This window comes from Barbus barbus, assembly GCF_936440315.1.
Source record: "Barbus barbus genome assembly, chromosome: 47".
NCBI classification, from domain to species: domain Eukaryota; kingdom Metazoa; phylum Chordata; class Actinopteri; order Cypriniformes; family Cyprinidae; genus Barbus; species Barbus barbus.
The window spans coordinates 14,526,423-14,553,537 of record NC_136725.1 but is presented as its reverse complement, the minus strand read 5'-3'; the positions used below and the strand labels follow the sequence as shown (position 1 = coordinate 14,553,537).

At 35.6% G+C, this 27,115-nt stretch overlaps 1 protein-coding gene across 1 annotated transcript in view; it reads left to right on the top strand.

Moving 5' to 3' along the window:
- The window catches only part of LOC306865862 (leucine-rich repeat transmembrane neuronal protein 4-like), a gene marked incomplete at both ends in the record, with an annotated part of 39,378 nt that extends 12,529 nt beyond the window's left edge, over positions 1 to 26,849 (top strand). Inside the window, 2 exons of the mRNA XM_079410688.1 lie at positions 10,316 to 11,961; positions 26,784 to 26,849. Of these exons, the coding sequence (XP_079266814.1) occupies positions 10,316 to 11,961; positions 26,784 to 26,849 (1,712 nt within the window). The remainder of the gene's footprint in view (positions 1 to 10,315; positions 11,962 to 26,783) is intronic.
- Positions 26,850 to 27,115: the final 266 nt, after the last annotated feature.

The following is a 27,115-nucleotide window of genomic DNA, read 5'->3' as shown; positions in this document are numbered from 1 at the left end:
TAAATGAATAAATGTAAATGTAAATATGCTGCTAGCAGTGACCTTGGTTCGCTGTCATCCATCCTTACATTGCCATCGGCTACTGCCTGTTTGTGCCTAACTACTTGCGCTGCTTAAACTGGATAATCCCCTGCTAAAATATATTCCATTGCTTAAAATTATCTGCATGTTTTCAATGTGGCAAGAGATCAAATAAAGCCATAGCATCCTTAATCCACTCATATCACGACTGCCAATGTGCAAGTTCCAAGAATTTTTTTTTATTTTTTTCATTGTGAAAATCTTGTATAAGACAGCCAAGATGGAACTGAGTTAGGGAAAAAATAATAGAAGAGAAAAATAGCTGTTCTAGCGAAAGAAGCACATCATATTGTCTTTTTCACTTGTGGATAATCTACCAGAGACCGTTTGAATGTATCAAGAACTGTAGTTGCACCTTGTTAACAGAGCTTGTGATAAAATAATTGACTTATGGAGCGTACAATTAGATGGATTCACCGGTAAAGACCAGAAGAAAACTCATCAACATGCACTCATTTCATGTTCCCAAACCAGCTCCAAGTCATTTACATTTATCCACAAGGATGGTTAGAAAAAACAATGTTCCAGCCATGACATTCTTATTATAAACGTAAATTAAGCTGGTATTTCTTTGAGGCTTTTAACTATTTGCTTTGCTTTGAAACATACATACTGTAGAAGTCAGGTCAGGCAGAGCACAAGAATAGCTTGGATCAAATTAAACCTGCTTTTCAAACCAGAAGATGAATCAGAATAATTGGTTTCTACAGATTGCATGAGTGTTTTTTTTTTTTTTTACATTAAGTGCATAAAAAAGAACATCAAGAAAAAAAATTATCTGTACATAATATTTCTACTTCACATTGATGGCCTGACCATAAAATCATTATTGCTTATTATGGGGTTTTAGTAAATCAAAAGGCATTAAATATTGATTTGAGATTAAATTATTTGAAGATGTGTGACCAAAAGGCTTCCAGATCAAGGTTTCCATAGGGCAGACGTGGCCTTGTGGTTAGAAAGTTGGACTAACCTGAAGGTTGCAGGTTTGAGTCTCAGGTCCAGCAGGGATTTTAGGTGGGGGGAGTGAATGTCCAACACTCCCAATACCACGACTGAGGTGAGACCCTTGAGCAAGACACTGAACCCCCAACTGCTCCAGGCACCGCAGCATTGGCTGCCCACTGCTCTGGGTGTGTGTTCACAGTATGTGTGTTTGTTCACTTCTCACTGCTGTGTGTGTGCACTTGGATGGGCTAAATGAATGCCTTTTATAAAAAAAAATCTTTCTGTCAGATTCTGGACATTAGGATGTGAAGATCAATTTGGTCAAAACTAGTAGCCTGTCTTATTAATGGCATATATTTAAAAGTATGTTTATATTAAGAAAATAGTCAGTCAATCAGTCATTGTTGGTGACCAAACCTTTAATATACACTGGATCTCTCTTGCTATTGTATGGCGATTAGCAGGGTGTCCTTTACATTCATCAACAGTCATGGTTGGTAGAGGGGTGTTCTGGCATTCTGCTAGTGTTTACCGCAGCAGGTTTGCCTCCGGGTCACCTTTATTATGACTGTAGAGGACCTGAGGGCGGGAGCGCACAATCATCACGGTCTGTGATATTTCTCAGCTCTGAGACTCTCTACTGCGGCGGCGAGCACAGCTTTCCTCTCACGCAAAGCCCTCAAGACTCAGTCTTTTTTTGGCTTTGCTTACCTCTGGCACCTCTGGTCGATAAGCTCCGCGTGATTTAAACATTATTGTTTCAGTTATGCGACCCAGAACAACTTTTGCCCTCATCTTCAGTCAGTTGCTTGCTGCGTAGCGAGAATTCATTCATATTCCGTTTGAACGACGGATGCCCATCATGTTAACTGCTGTTCGATGTACACTCGTTTGCCGTGTTGTTGGATTAAACGGGGGACGCAGCACGTTCTAAAGTGTTTTGCGACATGGAGTCGGATCGATAATGATTTTAGTTGAGCTATAATACTGCTCGGACTAAAGGTAAAAGTGTTCGTTGGAGTGGACCCTGAGAGACTGAATATCTGTGCAGTAACCGCAGGGATTAAACGCGAGTGGAATCAAAAGCGCGCGGCTGATATGGGTGAGTAGCTACTTGGCATCCTGGCATAAAGTTTATTCATTAGTAGCCTATTGATGAGGATTCATTAATTTTATATTTCAAATCGATGTTATATCATTTACAGATTAAAAACTTTAATAGGTCCATTTGTGCAAAATGAAAGAGGGTTATAAATTGCACTCTTAACATCTAAAATGAGGAAACTACAATTTTTCTTCTTCTGTAGGCTATTATTCATAGAAATATGAAAATCATTTCAGGCACAGATAGCGTCGCATTTTAAAGAAATGTTGGCTTGTCTGCCAAAATGATTGGCCTTTATTGTCATCTCAATGTACAAATTAGTGATGAGAAGTTCGATGTTCCCGAATCGGTTCTTTCGAACAAATCCTTTCAAAGAAGCGGTTCGAAAAACTGCGTTTTAAGTAAGCACGTGGTCTCTGACAGTGTGCTATAGCCTAATGCAACAAAAAGATAAATAGCCTATCTTTTTATGCGCATATTGCTTTTTATGACTGTTCTTCCGATTGTGTTTTTATTAATGTGTATTTATTTTTATTTCTTTTGTCCCAGTTTAGCTTGCAGCAAAAAAGACCCTAAATATAATTAGTAGCTATTAAACTACTAATTAATCTCCTAAGAAAAAAAGTTAGCACGTTTCAATAAAAATACTGCTTGAACTCACTTATAAAACGGCTCTTTAGAATCAGCTCACTCGGTTCCCTCTTACTTGCTCAGCTCTTGTTAAAATTATTATTAGCCTATTGTTTATTGTTGTATTTTTTTTCTCGGTGAGTCGTTAACTGGATCACTAGGAGTCGGATAGTCCGAAAGATCCGATGTGACCAGTGATCTTACTGATTCAGTTCGTGGTCCAGACCGATTTTGTAAACGGTTCATTAAAATATCCGACTATAAAACGATTAGTTCACGAATCTGACATATAATGTTGTTAGATGACGAAACGTAATGAAGCCAAAAAAAGCTTCAATATTGTAAGCTCACCACCACCTTTCCTTTGTAAAGAGAATAAGAAATGTCCTGTGTTTAATAGTTCAGTGGAGCACAGTCACTGAGGAAGATTTTACTCTGTTCCATTTGGTCTTCTTTTTCTGGACCTTTTTTTGCCCTCAAAACAATGAAATCAATGTGATATTATATAGACATTTTTCTACCTTGTCTTTAAAAACATTAATATTTAATTATTGTAGATTTAGATATAGATTACCTGGCAAAACACAGTTTTTACAACATACTGTTTTGTAGCATGATTTCATATGTAGCCCACAGGGGAGACTGGGGCCAGCTGTTGTCACACTTTATACACAAGTGATGAAGACAAGTTCTGAGTAGCTGCTTTAAAGACCGAGCTACAAAAAAAGCCAGTGAACATTTCCACTGTTATTGCCCAGAAAAAAATAATACACACTGTAAAGACTCACTGACCTTTGCCCAATAGTATACATTTATGACATTAAAACACATCTTTCCCTGACTTGACATTTATGAGAAATAACTTGTCCTGAGTTTCCAGTTCAGCCTTTTAGTTGAGTCCTTTGTTTATTATAGTTGACCGTTATCTGAATCTAAGTCAGCGTAGTTTTACTTGTTTACTTAATGAGATATAGTCATTTTAAGAACTTCCTTGTACTGTATGACTGTATGCATATTATATCAATTAAATTGTATTATGGCTTGTGATGCTTTTACAGTGAGGGTAGCGACTCTTACATGGGTCTTCATATTCTAATTCTCTATCTAAATTCTAAATCTAATTCAGTATTGGATTCCAGAGTCCCAAACAAACTAACCTAGCTAACATGATTTCACATTTATTCCTGCTGAGTGAAGAGTAGAGATGGGCCATGGCGGGGTCGGGATGATGGATTGCACTTAGAAATTGCTAGTTGTCATGAAAATACACGTCTACATGAATCAAATCCATTCTTGAGGCCATTATGTTGATCACTAGCTCTACATACATACTTCAAAAGCCTACAGGGAAGGCTTATATTAAAACTACAGTGCTTTATCACTTTACCATACTGAAAATGACTTTTAAATATGTTAGCCCATGCATTCTGAGAAGATCCAAGGATTTAAATCAAACTGTAGACTAAAGATCTCTTTTCTAAGAAAAAAAAATAAAGTGACTCGCATTTGTACAATTGCTTTTATTACACAGACCTTTTTCCTTTCAAAGCTGGTATTTCTAGCTTGATTTGGTTTTCGAAGATGGCACAGGTACCTTAATTTCACTTGGTTATATCATCATACTTATTTATCATTTTAATGCAATACCTTAAGTAAATATAACTGAGAAAGGATGTCGAAATTGCTGAAAGCCTTGCAAATATTAAAGGGACAGTTCACCTAATAATGAAAATCCTGTTATTGTTTGCTCACCCTCATGAAGTTCCAAACTTGTTTGAATTATTTTCTTCAGTGGAACACACACTAAAAAAAGTGTGCCTCGTTAAATAATTTTGTCCATACAATCAAAGTCAATTGGGTCTTGTTATTTTGGTCCCCATTGAATTTCACTCTATGGACAAAAGTAGTGAAAAAAATAAGAAAAAAGTCATGCAAGTTTGGAATGATGACAGAATTTTCACTTTGGTTGAACCATCCCTCACAACAAAGTATACAGCTGCACAGTGAAGTTTCTCTTCTTAATATTGAATGAAGAAAGATGACTGGTCTCTGCATGCTTATCTTTACAGTTATGAGCATGTTTAATTTATTTCTGAGTAGTCTCCACCAAGCTTTTAGCATTTTTAATCCTGAGCACCATCGTGAAGCCTGTTACTTACTGTGTACAATTCAAATGTACAGTATATCTGTCTTACCGCAGCACACTTTATTCAAAGCAGTGGATTAAGCTGATTTTACAACCACAATTGTGCCATAAATACTGCTAAATCACACTTTTCGGCGCTCCACATCCTGACTGAGGCACAGTTACAGCACTCTTCAATCTCACAATTAATGTGTGTTGAATAATGGGCCTTAAGTATGGAGGAGGTCCTTTGTTTCAATATTGCAGCTTTGGTTTGACTGGGTGAATTACTGTATGTGCTTGAGCTGTAGTCTCGTATGGATAGAATCCAGTATCCCAGCTCTGGAATTAGTCGAAAGTTATTATCTCTTGTTTAAAAACTGGATGTATCCCATCCTGCTGAGTGATCTCTTATTTAACCACCCTAAAATTTCATTATCCTAAAACTTTTCATGATCTTGAAACACATTAAGCAGGTGCTTAACATTGTTATAGAAGAGCCACTGTGTGCTCCGTCCAAATAAAATTGGAGTCTCTCTCAAGATGTTGTTTTGGAATCTGTTCAGAAATACATGCATTTTTGTCTTAAAGCATATCCTACTGTATTTCACCCGCCATTACAAAAATGTAAAATTTTATTGTATTTTTTATTTTATTTATACTGTCACTCACCCCTAAAGCTACTTGTAGGGTCAAAAAAGTAATACCTCATATAGATTAAACATTCATATTTTACATTCCAAGAACAGACATTTGCATTTCCTGTGGCCACTTTGGTCTCGGGTAAGTCATTAGTATTGTATTTGCACTCAATTTTCTGCTCAAAGTTTAGTGTAGAGAGATGTAAGTGCAGTTCTTCCATTAAACAGTTACGCAGTCTATCATACAGCTGACGTGCCATTTAAAATTAGTGTTGATTTGAAAGCTGAGTTTAATGCAAGCAGCAGGAAGTCGGTTATAGATTTTTTTTGAAGTATTAGTCTACTGAAACTGATATAAATAGGGAAACTTATGTGTCAAAATCATTTGATTCCATTCAGTTACAAAAGTTCATGTTTCATCCGGGTTTTGCCATTATCTTGGCACTTTGGGTAATAGTCTTAGCTTCACCGTAGCATTTATATGAAATATCAGGCTTGTCACAGTGCCAAGGAATACGACAGCTGACTCTGCTGGATGTGCCAGCATCTTCCTAGCCATTTGAATAGGGGCCTGCCACAGTTGTACAATGTTTTAAATGAGTGGCTTTTAAATGAACTAACCTTGGATGAGCTATGGCATATGGACCTTCAAAGTATTTTAGTTCGCTGAGTAAAAAAGTGCTGTCTCTGGATCGATTTTTATCTGCAGTATTACTCACAGGTGGCAGACTCGCTACCACGGTCTGCCATAAAGCTCTGATTCGTTCGACACCGAATGACATTTGCAGTCAAACACTACTTTGTCGCTGCATTTGTAAGTGGCTTGTTCGTTATTCTCTTGATTTGAGTTGTATCATAGACAGAGTCTGAGGTTTGGTTTATGGTAATGTAAATAATGTAATGTAAATATTTAAACTTAAGTGCCATTGATTGGCACCGCATTGGATCCGCATTAGAGAGTCACTGCAATCAGCTGGCAGTGTGTTGGTTTGAATATCAAATGTTGCAACTGAAATATAAAAATCCTTGATACCAAATTGCTGCAAAATGTGAAATGGAGACTAAGATGATTTTTACATTGCAACAATAAACTCACGCTAATGTAAGCCTGATGAAAAACCATCAAGATTGCTGCATTTATTTGATTTATTGATGATAATAATTGTAAAATAGTAATATTGTGAAATATTAAAGTGTAAAAGAACTGTTTTCTGTTTTAATATGTGACCTTGTCTGTGAAATCCAGGCTAAATTCTCACGATCTAGTTATGAGATAACAAGCGTCAAATCTTTGGCATGGTCTTACTCAGTCAATAGATATCAAGGTTACATTTTCACAAAATGTTCTTTACCTTATGAAGGATGGTTTTATATAAATAATATTTAAATTAATAATATTTCACATTGTTACAGTTTTTACTTTATTTTGATCAAATAAATGCAGCCTTGGTGAGGATAAATGACTTATTTCAGATTGTTTTGCAATGAATTATTTATCAGTTTTTATCTCCTTTATTATTATTAGCATATTTTCTTTTGATTAAATCAGCGAGACTCTTCTCATTTCCTTTTTATTTAACAATAGTTGATTAGTGTCTTCTTTGTTTTTGAAGTCTCTTTAGTGCACAATTAACCAGAGTAATATTTTGGTTAGCCTTTGACTAATGGAAAACCTTTTTATGAATAAATAATTACTATAAATGTGAGATTAGTCCATATAGCTCATGCTAATTGGGTAACTATTCTCACTGAATCAGACTGAGTATGCAGTTCTTGTTTTTGTTATTATTCATTAAAAGAATGGCCCATAACAGTCACCTGTCATGAATCAAACTACAATGCTGCTTGCAAGAATATCTCAGTAAAAAGACAAAGTCCTTCCTTTATTTTGTAGTACAGTGTCTTTTTTTTTTATCTTATTGCATTTAATTCAGCCTGGAAACTCGCATTTCACAGTTTATGTAATTTTTGATTTATTTTGCTGTGGCACTAGAGAAATATATTCTTTGCAGCCAGATGGTCTAGTTAGGGCATGTACGAGCTGAAGATAACAGGGCCACGCTTTCGAGACAGACCCTGACCACTTGGGTTAATAATGCCCATTACTGTATGGAAGCACACAAACAGGTAATTCTTACACTTTTTCATTTGTACTTACAGAGTTTTCCTGGAATTTGAAGCTGGGTATTTTAAGAACACTTCAGTATTGTTCTGGCTGCAGTATGTGGACAGCTCAGTGTGTTTGTAGGGAATCGTTGTGAAGGTTAATCTGTTCTTGTTCATTGTATATCTAATGTTTCCTGTACATGGACACTTAAGGAAACATGAACCAAACATAGTGTCACTTCACAAATGTGTGTCCTTGCAGAGAGGGATATTATGAGTAATGGACTACCAGTGAAGCATAAGAATTGATAATAGTCAACAGGTCATTTAGAAAGACAGAGAAATGGCCCTTGGTCATTTTTTCCTCCTCAAAAAGCCTCAGAGGACAGTTAATAGCTGGTGTGATGGCTTTCATTGGCATCCATAAGTTTACTTGGAAATCTATACTGAGTCACTGCATGCTAACCACAATGATATGCAATTATGAGATTGATTGCTCAGACTCTGAATTGTTTTTTTCACCGCTGTGGAGAAAAATAGACCTTAAAAAGACTGTTTGAAGATATAATGACAGTGATCTCTAGGTTTTTTTTCTCCAGTCTTCCTCTGAAATTTTTCCAGTCTTAACAGCATCAGTGGTATTATAGTTTGGTAAAACTGATGACTCTGTAATTTGCTGTGTATGCTTGGATGGCCTCCATCCTCCTTTCTTTCTTTTTTTTTTTACAGTAGACCATAAGTTCATGGTACACGCAGTACAGATCTTCAACTGAATGCTTATACGTTAAAACTTTGATACATTTTTTTTTCTTCTTTGTTCTGCATATTGCTGTATTCTTTTTCCTGGCAAAAAAAAAGTTGCACTTAAAACGTATTAGATGCAAAAGATTGTAATGAAATTGTCCATTTTGCATCATCTTTTCTGGCATGGGTAACACAATATGAAACGCTTCGGAGTAATTATGTTTTATGTAATGATTTGGCTCTAAATTGACTAATCAATTTCCATAGAACAGTATAAAATATGGTATTAAAGATATTGCCGGACATTAGTCACATCTTAAAGTTGATTAGTGCATAGGTGATGATTACTTTAAAAAAAAAGCTTTAAAAATGGTTCCCACTAAATTAATCCAAATGACTCTCTTGAGACTCCTTATGTAATTCAAAAGAGAGTGCCAAAGGCTAAATAAAAGATTTTATAGTGATTAAAGAGCTGTGAGATGTAGAACTTCTAAATCCTGGGTGTTGTGTCACTGAATAATATATGTGCAGATGTCGTGACAGCTGGATGTGTACAACATCTGCCATTGGTCGTTTTGAGGTCTTCCTAGAATATGAGATCATTATGAGATCTATATGATCCCATATTCATATATAATATAAATATGAGTTCTCATATTCTCATATGTCAGTTGCAAGCCATTCAGATGTATAAGAGCTGTGTGTGATAATCTTGACAGGGAGTGGGAAGGTTTATTCATGATCATGAATTAATTTATTATCTCTCAGTTTGAAGAAACAGACAAACCGCCAATCCCAATTATGAGGTCAACCAATCCTGAAATAAACCACAAACAAAGAGTCTGAAAGAAAAATGTGCTTTTGTATTTATAAAGATAATTAAGATAGAATATATGCATACACTTCCTGTTGTTTAATACTGATTGAGCTGCACAATTGCAAAATTGACTTAATATTGCAAAAGTTTTTAATATTATTCTTTTTATTTGATTTAGCCATCATGTACAGTCAGTTTCTCATAAATCTGCAATACTCTAAAACAGAAAACTGTCCTATCAATGACCATTCTTATTAACTACTATTACCATTGTGGTAATAATGGTACTATTACCATTATTATTAATGGGATAGTTCACTCAAAAATGAAAATTCTGTCATTAATTTCTTACCCTCATGCGGTTTCAAACCCGCAAGACCTTCCTTCATCTTCATCACAAATTAAGATATTTTTGATGAAATCTGAGAGCTTTCTGACTCTGCATAAACAGCAATGCAACGGACACATTCAAGACCCAGAAAGATAGTAAGTGCATCGTTGAAATAGTCCATGTAACATCAGTGGATCAACCGTATTGTTATGAAGCTATGAGAACACTTTTTGTGAGCGAAGAAAACTAAAATAACAACTTTATTCAACAATTACCACGATGCATGCATGTACATTCCTCCGCTTGCAAGAAAGGCACAGCTTGGTAGTTGCATTGTTGTCTATTCAGGGTCAAAAAGCTCTCGGATTTCATCAGAAACATCTTAATTTGTGATGAATATGAACAATGGTCTTACGGGTTTGAAACAACATGAGGGTGAGTAATTACAGAATGACAGAATTAATGACAGAATTGTATTTTTTTGGGTGAACTATCCCTTTAACATTTCTGTGAATGACAGCATTTCAGTCCTGGGTAATATTTTACTTGAACTTGTTTCACTTGAATGCTAATTAAATTTCACCAAGATTGCAGATGAGTCATACAGAAGAGTATCAAACAGTTATGTCAAATTAGATAATGACCTCTTGACCTAAGAAAAATATTATAGCTCTGGTTGGGGGCAGCAATTTAATCATATGAGCCTTGACAGCTGAATATTTTGCCAAGTAAAATTGGTCTTCTTGTTAAACATGATAAGCTGATGTTGTGCTCTCTCCCTCTGCAGGTTCTGTTATTTGTGACAAGAGATTAGCGGGCCTCCTCCTCCTTCAAGCCTCCTCCCTCCTGCTGTTCAGTTCTGGGGAAAGGATGTGCCCCTATAGTTGCAGTTGCGAGGGAAAGATTGTCCATTGTGAGTCGGCTGGCTTCCAAGATGTCCCAGAAAATATTTCAGTTAGTTGTCAAGGTCTATCCCTGCGCTACAATGATCTGCACACAATGCTCCCTTACCAGTTTGCCCATCTTAACCAGCTACTGTGGCTGTACCTGGACCACAATCAAATCATGTTTGTGGATAGTCGTGCTTTTCAAGGGGTGCGGCGATTGAAGGAGTTGATCTTGAGCTCCAATAGAATTTCACAGCTTCATAATGTCACTTTTCACGGAGTACCTAACCTACGCAGTCTCGACCTCTCGTACAACAAGTTGCAGGAGCTGCAGCCAGGCCAGTTTTTTGGTCTTCGAAAACTGCAGAATCTGCACTTACGCTCCAACGGGCTGACGACAATCCCCGTCCGGGCATTTCTAGAGTGCAGAAGCTTGGAGTTTCTAGACTTGGGCTATAATCGGCTTCGGGTTCTTACTCGTACGGCATTCCTGGGTTTGTCTCGACTTATGGAGCTCCACCTGGAGCATAATCAGTTTTCACGAATCAACTTCTTTCTTTTTCCTCGCCTTGCTAACCTTCGCGCCCTTTATCTACAATGGAACCGTATTCGAGCTGTCAACCAAGGCCTTCCGTGGAGCTGGTACACCTTGCAAAAGCTTGATATCTCTGGCAATGATATACAGGTACTAGATCCTGTAGTATTTCAATGTCTCCCCAATCTTCAGGTCCTCAACTTGGAGTCTAACAAACTGGCCAATGTGTCCCAGGAAGTTGTGGCTGCCTGGATCTCGCTAACAACCATTAGCCTTGCAGGCAACATGTGGGATTGTGGACCAGGCATTTGTCCTCTTGTTGTCTGGCTCAAGAATTTCGGAGGCACCAAGGACACTAGTATAATCTGCAGCAGTCCTAAGCACCTTCAAGGGGAGAAGGTCTTGGAGGCTTCAAAGAACTACATTGACTGTGATGATTATGAAATTACTGCTCAATCACCTTTGTATCTGCAGACCTTTGATCCAAATTTTGACCTTACCCCTGAACCGACTGAACCAACAATGGCTCCTACAACATCGCCTCCACCCATGCCTTCACCTGCCTCTGAGGCGCCATTTCCACCTCCCTATCCTCGGCCACCTCAACGCCCCACCTTCCCCAGCCGTGCAAATCCAGATCCCAGAGACTCCCATCAATGGACACCCTCACCATCCGACAGCTTATTAGCCACACCAGCTCCTGAGCAAGACAATTTGTCATTTCACAAAGTGGTGATGGGTGGGGTGGCACTGTTCCTCTCAGTGTCCCTTGTCTTGTCGGTAATTTATGTCTCCTGGAAACGTTACCCCGGTACCACCCGGCTGTTGCAGCAGAGTTCAGTGGGCCGTAAGCGGAGGAAAAAGAGTCAGGAGCCAGAACAGAACCTGAGCTCCCAGCTCCAAGAATATTACATGAGTTACAACCCCGCAGCCACCCCAGAAGCCTTGGAGGTGCTGGGCAATGGGACAGGTACCTGCACCTGCACCATATCCAGCTCCCGGGAATGTGAGGTATGACATGTGAAAGCAGCCTAAAATCAAATCAGATCAAAACAAATGAACGACTCAGGAAATAGAGGTAATTCTTCATTGTGCATGCTGCAAATATTCATCAGAGCAAGGGTAAGCACCCTTGACTCCTTAGGTTCTTGAAATGTCTCATTTAGCCTACTTTCCTTGACTCCACTTTTTTAATTAATAGGCACACTGTCTTGGTTTGCACTTATCTGGGCATTTCTGGCTGATACCAATAATTATTTATTATTTGAAGATGATAACTGGTATATTGGCTGATATTAGCTGATGGTTGACATCTTACTTTAAAGATCCAGACATCTACATGCTTATATTGATACCAAACAATATATTAAATATATCTGCATTTTTTACTTGTCAGACTGATAAACAGTCACATTTACTGAGTGATACCAATATGACCATAGAAACATTCCACCCCTAATAAACCCCAAACCAGGAGTCAATGGTTCTTTTACCAAAAAGCACTGCCCTACCGCACACATCTGCATCTTGGTTTTGGCCTCATTATTTCACTTGTGAAAGGCTTATTCATTTTGTTTTTCCTAATGATTATGATTAGTATGCTTTGTGTTTGGGACACTGATATTCACTTGAGATGTAAAAGGGTTTCTGAAAACCTCTGATTTGATTATTATTATTATTATTCACTTGCAGACAGTCAAAACCCTGCCTGTTGCATTGGGGATGGGTTTGCATCATTTAGCTTCTAAGAGTACAGCAGAAAGAACTTTTAAAAAAGACGTGTCGATAATTAAAATTGCAGTGCGGGCTAATGATATATTGATTGTCACAACCCATTAGAGCATGCAAAAAGGCTCCTACTTTACTCCCTAATGTCATGTTTAAAACCATCGTTCTCTCTATCTGTCTAAATCCATAATTGGTTTTTATTCAGCTCTTTTGAAAGATTTTTAAGGCTGCATTTTAATTTGGGATATTTTTCATGTGCAAAGCAATGACTGTTATATTTTAATCATAATAGGATGACATAGGTGATGAAAGGCAGGGAAATAGGGAAGTTTGTCACAAGCGTTCATAATGTGAGGTGAAGATGCTGTTTTTAACAGTCATGCAAAATCCCATGATGCAGATCTGCTTCAGTTCAGCCAGAAATAGTCTGTAAAAATCTGTAAAATCTTGATTTCCGTCTTTCCCTCTTTGATGTTGTAAAGAATGTCTCACTGCAAAGAGATAAATCTTATCAATGGACAGGCACAGGGCATGTTTGAACAAAAAGGTTTATTTTCACTTAAAAGAGAATTTGTATATGGCAAGGAAACCAAAATACTCAACTGTAAGTAATCTATTTATTCAAATTAGCTAATGGAAGTAACCAAACATCAGTGAATAAGAAAATCTATTAAACTCTGTAAATGTTTAGTTTGAGCAATGAAAACATCACTGAGTTGAATTAATGAGACCATGAACATCCATGATAGAACAAACAATAAGAAGTGCTAATACAATACCACACAATACAAGTTTCCTTTTAACTGATGCTTCAGAATTTCTGTACAAGTTTTCAGTGTTATTTTAGAGATTCTGTGTAAAACACCACCTCCATAACAACGTGGGTGGTTACATGTCAGATTCATTTGCACGTTGTCAGTGCACTTGGTGTTACCCCAAGAAGATACGTATTGTTTTGAATTGTGAGAAAGCAAGAGAACACTTTAGTGATCCCAAAAAGGAAATTCAGTTATTTTAGCAGCTATACTTCTTTCTAAACATATTCATCTGAGAGAGTTGCACACCTTAAAGGAACACTCCACTTTTTTTGGGAATAGGCTAATTTTACAACTCCCCTAAAGATAAACAGTTGAGTTTTACCGTTTTTGAATCCATTCAGCCGATCTCCGGGTCTGGCGGTAGCACTTTTAGCTTAGCTTAGCATAGATAATTGAATATGATTACACCATTAGCATTTGGTCATCAAAAATGACTAAAGAGTTTCGATAATTTTCCTATTTAAAACTTGACTCTTCTGTAGTTACATCGTGCACTAAGACCGACGGAAAATGAAAAGTTGCGATTTTCTAGGCTGATATGGCTAGGAACTATACTCTCGTTCTGGTGTAATAATCAAGGAAATTTGCTGTCGTACAGTGGGTGCAGCAGACCCAGTGATATGACGCAGTGCCTGAAAGTAGTCCCCAGCTATGTAACTAGGGTAATTTTTGAGCGAGAATGGATTCAAAAACAGTAAAACTCAACTGTTTATCTCTAGGGGAGTTGTAAAATTAGCCTATTTCCAAAAAAGTGGAGTGTTCCTTTAATGGCAGCAGGGAAGAAGGGATTCAGTGGAGCCCCATGATTTGGATGCTTTTCGTGATTTCCGAAAGCCTGGACAGCATTGCCTTCAACCACTACCTGCAGGAGAGTGAGGTTTGGTGCTGGACTGAGGTACCTTTCTTGATTAAGTTAGAGCCTTGTGGGACCTCCTGCCTAGGTACTGCAAGCCTTCTTATACAAGGAGTTGTTTTTGCTACCCACTCTCGTTTATTGACCGGGGGACCCCCATGTAGAGCTATTCCACCCCAATGTCTTTGCCATTTATGGTGAAAGGGGTGAATGGAGTTCTTTTCCTCCAAAAGTCTCCTTACCATTCCTTAGTCTAAGTCTTAGAAGAAGATTTTGAATAGAGGCAATGGATTCCCATGGAGCTATTCACACTGAATAGGAACTATCACCCGCTGACAAGTTTTTTATTTTTTTTTATTTTTTACCATTGGTACTGTGTTCATTTTTTTTCCCTTGTCCAGCATTGACATGCATCGGCCATTAGGATGTCCAGAGCTAATGTGGATACACATATCGGAGCATATTTTGTGACTGACATGTTCTAATAATTAGATAACTGAAGACAATGATAGTTAAAGCATATTCTACAAAAAGCTAACCTGCTGAACACGAAATACAAAATAACAGCTAAAAGGGGCCCTTTTGCAGAGTAGTTGAAAATCAACATTAAACACTGCATTAAAGTTATTTTCATCTACACAGTGTCACAACCAGAGCCAGAAAATTTCAGCCTCCAATTTTTATTTTTATTTTATAAAACCTCTTCACCCATTCCTCATAATCCAGTGCCTCCTTGCCCACATCGCTTTGATCCCAATATACATTTATCCATTTATTATCAAGAGTCTTTCTACAGAATTAAAGAAAACATGACCCAACCTGAATTATTTTGCCAAAATGCATCATGAAATATAATCGCATTAGAGCTACTATTAGCATCATAATACAAAAGACAATTTATAACATTAATAGATTGCTTTTAGTCAAAACTCACTTTAAACACACCAGCGAGTGTTTGTAATATCTTCCGGTTGTAATCTAATGTGGCTTTTGGTCATATAATGTTGTTGAAATGTTATTAGGAGCCTTTTATAAACAGCTAATCGCTACAGCTGCTTAGTATTTCTCACATAAACATACTTTATAATACCACAAAACGCATGAAAATCGTATACAAATCATATACTATCATAATCGTGTGTTTATTAGCTTTGTTTCACATGCAGAAACGTTTCTCTGGGTTTATGATGTACGCAACAACATGGAATTTCGACATCGGAACTTCTACAAACTACAAACATGTAATATGAGTGACTTAAGACGGATGTGAGCAGCAAATGATCTTCATATGAGTCATAACAGTGATCACAGAAGAGAAAACAGTCAGACAGCGGTAGAAGCTACTAATGCTCATCAGGTTGCATCATTAAGTGGAAAATGAACAATTATGATTCTGTCTAAAAAAAAAATGAAGTAAACGTGTAAAGATATCAGTTTGACAAAGATGCTGTATATCACCTTTAAAGATACCACCAAAAGTGGTTCCCCCTATGATTACGAGCCAAGAACCACTTTTAGTGCTATGTAGCACCTTTTTTTTAGAGTGTATCTTTATTAATTAAATTGCTCTTAATTACTCTGTCTTTTTTACCAATGTTTTGCTGCTTACTTTTCGTTATGTTTAGTCTTTAATTCTTAGTCCAGGTATCATCTTAGTCATCTTTTAAAGCTGAATGTCTTCATTCTTACAACATTTCATTATGACTCAATAATAAACATACTGTAACCTCAACAAGAGCAGTAAAACTTTTAAGAAATGAGGCTGCTCATTATACAATATTTTTATTCCTATGATTAAAACTCCTTTGAATATTGTCAAAGGAACTGAAAAACAAATCGTGTAAAGATTAAAGCAAAGATTGTGACACAAAACTTTAAATATAACGGTATCACTTACTAGATCGTTCAGGTCCTTAGTCTCAGTAGAATTGTTGTTTTTGTTACTGTACGGGTTCCTCACGATGTTTAATAATACAAGAGTAGGCGTCCATTCTGCTTATGCGAGCACAGTGTTGCTGTGGCGGGTTCAGAGCTTTTCATTTTAGGCCATGCACAGTGGAGGCTGCCCTGTGGATGCGGGTAAGACGCGCTGATCATGAGCAGTACCCATGTATCACAGTGTGCTGAAGCTTTTGGTTTATAATAGAATCTGCAGTGGCGAGCAAGAAGGGGAGAAGGAATGAAAGCCCAGGCAGCTCTTTGGACTTGAATGAGCTTATTCATCTCTTCCTTTCCCACAGAATGCATTAGTAAGATTCAGATATGATTGCTCTGAATTTTCAATACGTGGAAATACATTTACAGTGTGGATGGGGAAGATGCTTCAGATATCTCAGGGATACAGTCAGGTGCTCTTTAGGCATCTGCATGATCACATTTTTTTTGAATTTATAATTTTTGGTGAAACACATTTAAATTAAATACTAAATATTTATTTATTTATTTATTAGTTTATTTAACAGGGACAATGCAGTATAACATTGCTACAATTTCATGCAGCCGATGCTCTACATATAGGCTTCTAGCCAGAGGCTAATTTGCAGCCCCAGTCCCTGGTTGAAGCACAAAGACGGAAATGGTCAACATAGGCTCGTTGGAAATACGTGCCTCTAAATACATTTCAGCAAAACTGGAAAAATAAATAAATATCAGAGTTATATTAAAAATGGTCCTGATTTATCTTTGTAGTGGGTGGGTGTTTCTGTTAAACGGTCCACAATACGTCAAATAAAGTGCACACATCCATAATAAAACATTTTTATTATTTATATTTAACCCTTGAAAACCCACTATAACAAAACCACTTATTTTTAAAGCAGTTGAATAATACTTGAGTGTTATTTCTACAGTGCACTCTAAGCTGCATTTCAGGAATAGTTCTAGAATTTTTTTTGTTGTTGTACAACAAGGTCAAATTACAACACTTCTGCAACAAATTTGGTTATTTGAACTATAATATGTTTAGTGATTGAAAATGGTGACTCAAGATATTTCTTCATATATTTTACAAAAAATTTAGCAAAAAGTTTCAAATACAACAGGGCCTTAGTGATCAGTATCTTTTCTACATTCAGATAGTTGGGCCTGTTCAGAAAATCTTAAAAAAAAAATTTTTTCATAAAATTATTTTTGACATAGCCTTATGAAGCTTTAAATAAATAAATAAACATCGAAGAGGATTGAAACTCTTTAGGCGTGAGCAACTTTACCACTATTGTTAAAAAAAAAAAAAAAAAAAAACTAGGCTACGTGCTAAGTCAGGTGAAAGAAATTGTGTAAGATCAATTTAAGACAATTAGTGATATGCTAGTGAGGAAAACATTTGAAATGTATTTCATGCTAAGTATACTACAAATACATTTACATATTGATGTACTTAAAAACGTTGTGCAGTTGTACTTTTAGTGTACTAAACTGGTATACTTAAAGTCTGCTAAATTGGAACAACTCATTTTGTAGTTAATACAATTTAATTGTGCAGAAGTAGTGTCTTTAAGTAGTCCTACTTAAAGATATAATGAAGTATATTTAATTGTGCTAAAGTGGAACTATTGCAAGTATACTTTGGGTACACTTTAAATATCTTGCATTTAAAGACCAATATTATTCAAAGATCATACAATACTTTTCAGTGACATTAAAACACATTTCAGGATTAATAAGAAGAAATGTGTACTGTGCGCAAGTAGTACTCCAAATAAAATTGAATGATCGTTTTTATCAGTAAATCAGATATGTCATAAATATTTTAAATACATTCACAATGTACTGTAGAAATATTTTCAAATTACATTTTCAGATTTCAGCTTTCTAACTCTACTGTAAGCAAGTTTTCCTCTTTTTTTTTTTTTTTTTTAACCAGATCCAGTACATGCCCATTGATTCTCATTGCCTCATCAGACTAAAATGTCCATTAAATATACTTAATGCCTCTAGATGCCAAAATGGGCCGTCATTATGAATTTGAAGAAAGAGTAAAAATAGTTAAAAGTCCAAAGGTAACAAGAGAAGTAGAACATGTCTTTCAAACTTCTGTCTCCTTCTCCTCCTACACTTAAACAGACGTCTCTTCGAAAATAAATACAAAACTAGGCCACGTGGTAAGTCGGGTGTAGGAAATGATTATGTGTAGGATGAATTTAACAAATTAGGCCAAACATAAATACTTTTCCACTTCTAGTGAACCAAGCATGAAAGTCTTGTTTGTACATTGTAAATGACTCTAGGCTTGCCCCAAATGGACAATTAATAGTACAAAAGGTCTTGGGTTTTATTAAAAGCCCCAGCTGTAACAATATACAGTCCTCAGGCGAAGACAACAGGCACGCCTGGTTTCTTTCTTGGTGGAGCTTTAAAATAAATGTGAGAGCGCAGCGATTTGAGAGAGATACTCTTGATCTACTGCAGTGGCAGAATAAACAACCAAATGATTAAATTGACATGCTGCTTTCACTCTGGGCATATCTAAACTCTTTCAAAACGTCATTCAAGTTTTCATTTGATGAGTACACAGATGGAGGATTCACACTGTAGCCCCATCATGCCGATCTAACATGCATTTCAGCTTTGTTGATATAGTGGAGCCTCAGTATTTGGCTCAAACATCTTTCTTATTAAATACAGGAGGCATATTTAATGATTGAATTCTTTTTATCTTCTGTTTGTGCATTTCCTAGCAAACTTTCATTTAAACAGGTCAGTGAAATCTGATGGCTACACAGTTAGATTTTTGATATACAGCTTCCAACCATGAGTTAACAGACTAAATCTTTACCAAAGAGCTTCAGTGAATGTGCAAGGATGGAATACAGAGAAAAAAAAAGATCTGTAATCTCTGTGGACTTGGGTTTACTTTAGTGCAATTGAAATTGTGTGGAGGATGCTCTACCATGTAAAAGGCTCAGTATAGGGCTTCAGAGGTCAAAGACTGTTATTCCTCAGCTTTTGTCTTGAGTACAGAGAACATATCAGCTGATCTGTGCATCATTCACATGGCAAAGATTCAGTTTCTCCAAGCAAACACATGTCCCATTGTATGACACCTCAAACAAGAACCTTTGAACTGTACATTTGCCATAGTCCATATTCCTTGATTCAGTCAACAACTTGCATTTTTTTTTTATTTGAATAATTTTTTATAAGATAATTTTTTATAGAATGTATAGTTATTTCTTTAATTTTAAAAATACTGATTATTAGTCACATTTCTTAGAGATACAGTACCTTTCATCAACATCAGTCTTTTTATTTGTATTTTAATTTATTTTATTTTATTTTATAAATGTTATTGTTTCATTTTTTTTTAAGTTGAGTTTTGGAAGATGAATTTATAGCTTTATAGCTTCATCTTTTATTTACTCATTTCATAATCTTAACAGAAAGAATAAGTAGTTTTTTATTAAATGTATAGTTAGTTCTTCAGTTGAAAAAAAAAGGTTATTAGTCATATTTCATAGCTACCTTCTATCAACTTTTTTTTCACAAATCTTTGAATTATTGAAGGCTGATGAGCAGTGGAAAGATGGTTGAAGAGATGCTTTTTTATTGCCTGTGGGCGCACGAATGCATGTTTCACATATGGAGGCTGCAGTCCAGCGAAATCAAACAATCCACATTCACTCTCTCTCTCTCTCTACCTCTAACTTTTTTCATATTGTGCCACAAGGGACAGAAGTACTTTTATGAATTTTTTATTTTTATTTTTGGCTCTAACACTGAATATGATTCCAACACAGTTGAAATGACTAATGGGAAATAATCCACATAATCCAATCAAACAAGATTATTTTCTCCAAAAATATTTTCAGATAATTGCTTTAAAATAAATTCAAGAAAGTAGCTGAAGAAAGGTATGTATTGAAAAATATTGGATTGCTCCGAGACGCATACTGTCCCCAATATTTTAACACACCAAAATATGATATTATGGCAAAAATGTGTGCACTGTAAAAAATTTCAGACCTCCCAACACCAAATTTTCTAGTGACTGATATTTTTCCATTGTCTTAACATATTATTTCTCATGGAGCTAATGTTAACAGACTGTTGCCAAATTCAGTTTTCAGAAATTCAATTGGGCCAATGGAAAAATTTAGATGCAATCAGTCACTAGAAAATTGAGTTGGGAGGTCTGACATTTTTTACAGTGTGGAAGAGCACACTAGTCTATATGTTAACTTGAAACCAGGGTAGTTACGCTTTTGAAAATTCCCTATCACTGTAAAAGAAGATCTTTCCATAGCATTTGATGGAAACCATGACACATACTGTGCCCTATTAACATCAGTATTGTTAGTGGACGAAAACGTATCCAGTTATTATCTTAATAACCTACTGAATTTCAATATTGCATTTCTCAAGATTACAAAAGGAAGATCAGTGATATCCGGCGTCTTGTGGTGAATAATGTGTCCGGGTGCTCAGATGTGGCTCAGCAGTAATGAGCTCAATAATGCAAAAATAAATAAACACAGCTCCGGGGTTCAAACAGACCGCCGCTGTCCTTGGATCAGAGAGATTGGAGGGTGGAAATGCCCCGTGTAATGTGAATTGTCATACATGGTGAATGAGTCCAAGAGCACCAGAGCAGAACGAAGACTGAACGTCCTCTTTCTCTTATAAGACACTAGGGCTGTGTCATGATACTTCCTGATTTAAACTTCAGTAGCCAAAATGCTGTTTAGAGTTGGTGATTTCGGTCCATTTCAGTGAATCATTTCAAACGAATCAATTTAAAATTTCACTAATTCATCTCTCAAATAATTCATTTGATAATTCAGAAATGTTCCCCATTTGTTTTGGTATAGTTAACTAAACTGAAACTATTATTACTAAACTGAAGTAATTTCCAGTAACTGAAATAAAATCAATTAATAAAATGTTTGAAAAAAATGAAAATTAGAAATGTGGCCTTAATTGGCAAGTTGGGGTGTTAAAATTAAAATCTGTTAACACTATATCAAAATTTTAAATAAAAGACAGGAAAAAAGCAAATAAAATTATTAAATGTAAAACAAACAAAATAAATTGACAAAAAGCAAATAAAATTAAATGTAAAACTAAAATAATAATTGCAATAAATACTATAATAGTATATAAATAATACTTAAATGGCCCGTTATATTTGTCCAATTGTCTTATATTGAAATGTTTTACTTCTAATGTAGATAATTATTACTGTGTATTATGTATTTTATCCTTTTATTGGACCATATACATTTAGTAAAATAGTGTCTTAGTTATGGTTACTAATGACATTGTTAATGTTTCACTTCTTGAATTTTGAATGTAACAGGCTCAACTTGATTCTTTGATTCAAATGATACTTATTCAAGATACACCTGAAGAAGTTATTCTGACAATATACATAACCTACACATCTATTTGAAAAATCAACAAATGATCACACATCCAGGCATCTCGAAAGAGCCTCAGTTCAAAGGCATCAGTTTAAAAAGAGCAAAACTCACTGTAAGGTTGGAGCACTTTTCAAAGGCAACCTTTTCTCCTCGCTCTAAAACTTCTCTCATTTGGTCATTCTCTCATGTTTGCGATATGCAAAAAGGAAAGCAGGAGACCCTGTGCACAGCAGCTGACCTCCCGTTGTTTGGCAGACACAATGGGATAATTGGAGCCTTGGGCTGGAAACTAGTAGAGAAACAGCGTGGTTTTACTGACAGGTTTAGTCTGACATATGTCTCACTTAGCGCTTCATACTCCTGACACAATACAAGCTAATTACTACATATTTCTGATCCTAATTAAAGCTCACTAATATGATCTAATTACAGCTCTGCCCACGAGGAAGTGAGGTTAATTTTACTTTCCTAAATAAAGACTAAACGCAGTGTAGGTAATCACCCTGGCCTACAAAGTGGAAGTCTAAGTGATCATCCATTATTTAACTTGGCTTTAAACTGCGTGTTTTGTGATAATTGGCGGTGCCAAGGGGTCAGCCAGGCAAAACTTATTAGCACACTAATTAGTTAAGTCAGCTTTACCATCTGGGGTTTCTGTGTATCTCTTTGTTGGAATTTCCAGCCATACTCATCTCAGTGTTAAATATGTTTCACCTTGTCTGTTTTATCGCATCTTTGCCGCGTCATTTTTGATTGGTGGCTGGTCTGTTGTCAGTAATGACAGGACTGTGCTGTTTACCCTGTCATTGTGTCTGTCACTGCTGTCTTAACACATGCTACCATACTGCTATTATTATTTCTGCAGTGTGAAGCATGTATACTATCCATTAGAACTGTAAGCAACAACTATTTTAATAACTGATTAATCTGTTGATTGATAAACTGAACAAATAAATATTCCATATTGAAGTCTGTATCATTTCTGCTGTATTGTAATGGATATAATGTATAGAAAGTGTCAGTTAAGATGAATTTGCAGTTTAATGACGACAGCAACATTCAGTCTCTTCATTCATTTGCTTTAAATACTCACAATGTAAGAATATAACTGTAAAACTGTTTTTTTTGTCATAGAAATATACATAGTGCAAAGACCTTAATAATTAACAACTTAATTATTATCATTATGGATTATGCCAATTTAAAAAATTAGTTGCTATACTTTATCCCACAATGCATTGGGCTTCACTTTATCTTCATTTCCAGTGATAGGTGTTATCCCTGAGGATTGTATGTGACTTTTTCTGATCTGACTAACATTAAAACGTTTTAACACAAAATTGGAATAAAATGCAAAAAAAAAAAAATTTTTTTAATTTTTATTGCAAGATAATAAATGGACAGAGCTTGCTGAATTAAACATGCAAAAGGTAGCACGTTACAGTTTAACATGCTTATTAGGGCTGCACGATTTGGAGAAAAGAATATAATTGCATTTTAACTGATAAAAATTGTCATTAAAATTTTATTTGATTTTGAAAAATCCAGGTTTGCGGTGCTTGTCTGAAGTGCTACATAATTTTCTGATTATATGTAAATATAGCTAATAAATAATAATAATAATTATTATTATTAGAAATAAGAAATATTACTGTAGTAATATTTTACTGTAAAAAATTATTTAAATATATAGTAAAACATTCTAAAGTCTGCAGTTATTTTTCAGGAATTTGCAGCTATGAAGTAGTGCCAGGTTATTCAACTACGCTAGTGTTCCGTATACCACTTCAAAGTTGTTCTAAAAGTCATAACAGCCTACAGCAGCAAAATAACCAAAACCCACAATGACACTGACCAAGCAAGTATTATTTTTCGTAATAATTCAACAGTCTGTAGTCAGTTATTCCTTATATAATCTTTTCCAAACACAGCCGATGACAAATACTGAATGTCATCTATGTTGCATTACAATCCTTCTGAAGTTAAAGGTCAAGCTCATAGGTTGCTAATCGAATGCTGATTTCAGCAGCACAGTGCAAGAAAATAAAGTCTGCTTTTAGCATTCTAAAGTGTGCATCTGCACCCAGCTTTTGTCTTGAGTGTCTTGAAGTGCTTGTTATTTTGTAAGGATTCTTCATTCCATACATTATAGGGTCCTTTAGTCACATTTTTGCGTAAGAGCATTTGTTGTTCTTAAGTGATTAAAATCTGATAGATAGATAGATAGATAGATAGATAGATAGATAGATAGATAGATAGATAGATAGATAGATAGATAGATAGATAGATAGATAGATAGATAGATAGATAGATAGATAGATAATTCAAAAACAAAGACTATCATTGACCTACAGTCCACAATAATGCATTTTGCAATCTGTCTGTGGTAGATTTGACATTTCCAGGTGTTTGCAAATCCACTCACTAACTAACAAATATGTATGCTCATGAATATTTAATGAGTTACTGGACACTCTCAGAAGGTTACCCAACAACATCTGCATGATCCATTTAATATTCACCCAGCATACTTTAATTTTGCATTGGGGCGTACATACTGGATGCCATTTTTAATGGAGCAGAATGCACAGTTGACACATTTGCATTTAAGGTCAGATGAATTATGGAGTTTTGATGACATTGTCTATCCATGAATTTTAACGGTGCAGCTCAGTAATTTTCCACATACACACATCCAAGTAATTTTCAATGGCTGTATATAGAGTCCTGCATTGGCTGATGATTGTCAATGAAAGAACTCGCTGACAATACTTGCATTCTCAGTAGAAGTTAATTTCAGTTGTAAGTCTGGGGTACAGCTTGTGTCAGCCAGTTTGACTACAAGAAAATCAAAGCTCATCCTCAGGCAGCTCAAACATGGTCTCACAATGGTGGTAAAAAGCTGCCATTTTTAGTTTTCTAAGGTGTTAAACACAAAACATGTCTTTATAACTAAAAAAACAGATTCCCTTACTTTTGCTAATTTCTCTCCTTCCGAGAGCTACCTCCTGAAGAATCTGCTACTTGTGCATTGTTTGCAGAAACTATGAAACTTGTGTCCCATTTCTCTGTTCAGAAAACATTAATGTGGTCATTGTTTTTGCGTGTATGACTTTTTTTGTTTTTTTCTGTGGCTCACAAAATTAGATATTTAGCAGAATGTTCAAGATGCACTTTTCCATACAATAAAAGTGTATGGGGACTATTGGAATAAGCTGCGTCAACTTTCCCTTAGAAAGATTACAAACTTGCCATTCAAAATTTGTTATATATATATATATATATATATATATGTATGTATGTATGTATATATGTGAGAAAGATTTCATCCATGAAGACTGTTATTCACAGAAAACGCAGCATCCCTTTTTGTGCTCATTTTATCAAATAATTACTTCAATCTTTGTATGAAAAGATGTCTTCACGTTGACTCATTGGACTGTATAGCTGTTATTCCCATGGTTTCTGAAAGAACCTTAGTTGAACTTGGGGATAATTGAGATAATGATGATTGTGCTCAATACATATTGCTAATTAGTATTCGTGGCAGTTTGCTTAATCCATTTAAGACAAAGTGCTCATGACAGCAAGGTCACTTGAGCTGAGTAAATTCAGTCGTCTCAACTCTAATTAACATCTTAACAAAGATGGCACACAATGTGCTGCTATATTTCGATTTCTTACTTCCTTAACTGAAAGCTGACAAATCATCCAGTGCTGCTTCACAAATTCATTTTTTTTGTTTGTTTGTTTTTGGCCATGCATGAGCATTTCATTTTACACTAAAATTGCATGCGGGTGAATCGGTGTGTCTGTATTATTATCCTGACACTTTTATATAATCAGATGTATCTTTAATTAACGTTTTGTTCTGTGGGTCAATGACAAATAATATACAGAAAATTTCAAAAATCTAGTTTAGCGCTGAGATTTTAGAAATGTGCTCCTTGTACTCATTGGATTCATATATATTGGTATGGGCTAAATATATTATGAAATTGTTCCGGCTACTATTAGGTTCATATGACCATTTATTTCATAAATGGAAACTGAATTATTGCCAATATATATATTATATATTGTGTTTTTTTTGTATTATATATTTTTTTTGCATGTCACACCATGTCAAGTATTAATAGGTAGCGAACCAATTTTGTTAAAAAATAATAATAATAACTAAATAAAGAATATGTTGACTACTTAAGGGTTTCTCCCATATGCAAATTAATGCAATAATTCAGTTTCCATTTATGAAATAATTTGTCATATGAACCTAATAGTAACCGGAACAATTTCATAATAATATATATTTAGCCCATACCAATGTATATATGTACATATATGTGTACTGTATATCCATATTAAACCCCTATGTAAACTGAAATATAAAAGATATACATGTATTACAACTACATGCAAACTACAAATAGTTTTTACATAAATAGTTTTAATAAACTTCCATATGGATGATTATTTTATATGGTATTACATGAAGAAACAATATAAGGGGGTGGTGATGGCGCAGTGGATAAGACACATGCCTTTGGTGTGAGAGCCCACACCAAAGTCATCGACCAGGTCTTCGAACCCCTTCGAAGACCTGGGTTCGAATCCACTGTGAGACACCAATGTGTCCCTGAGCTAGACACTTAACCGCCTAGTTGCTCCAGAGGCGTGCGACCTCTGACATATATAGCAATTGTAAGTCGCTTTGGATAAAAGCGTCAGCTAAATGAATAAATGTAAATGTAAGCCATAGCATATAACTATAGAATATACATAATATGTATATGTATGTATATATATATATATATATACATACGTACATACATATACGTTTTACCTATGAGGCGATAAATCCTTTTCACATATGCACATTCACGTTTATAACTAATTTATAATTTATTTTTATTTTTTTTAAAGTGTGTAAGTTGTTATATGTGTGGCTTCCCTTTATGAAAATATACCTACAAAAAAAAAAAAAGCCTAATGTCATTGACCCCTGTATCAGTACTAAGCTGAACCTCATGTTTTTTTACCGTGATAATCATCTTACGTCTTGTTTGTTCCCTGCAGAACGAATACACATGTCCCAGACCGTTACCTGGAGCTTGGATTGGAGACATACCCACCATACACTGAAGGGACTGTTTTGTTCCCCAAAATAATCCACCGGCGGAGGATTTGTGCCTACCTGCATTTCATCAGTCGCATCAAGCTTTGTTCTCATGATACCACTCATGCTTTCAGTGCTTCTTTAATGGATTGTGGTGGATATTCTTCAGTCAGACACTGCAAACGGACATCTGAGAGACAGTGGGAACAGATGCCTCAGATGCATATTTTACTAAAACTCATTTGGATGCCTCACTTTATTTAATGCGTCTGGATACATGTGTCAGGTTTAT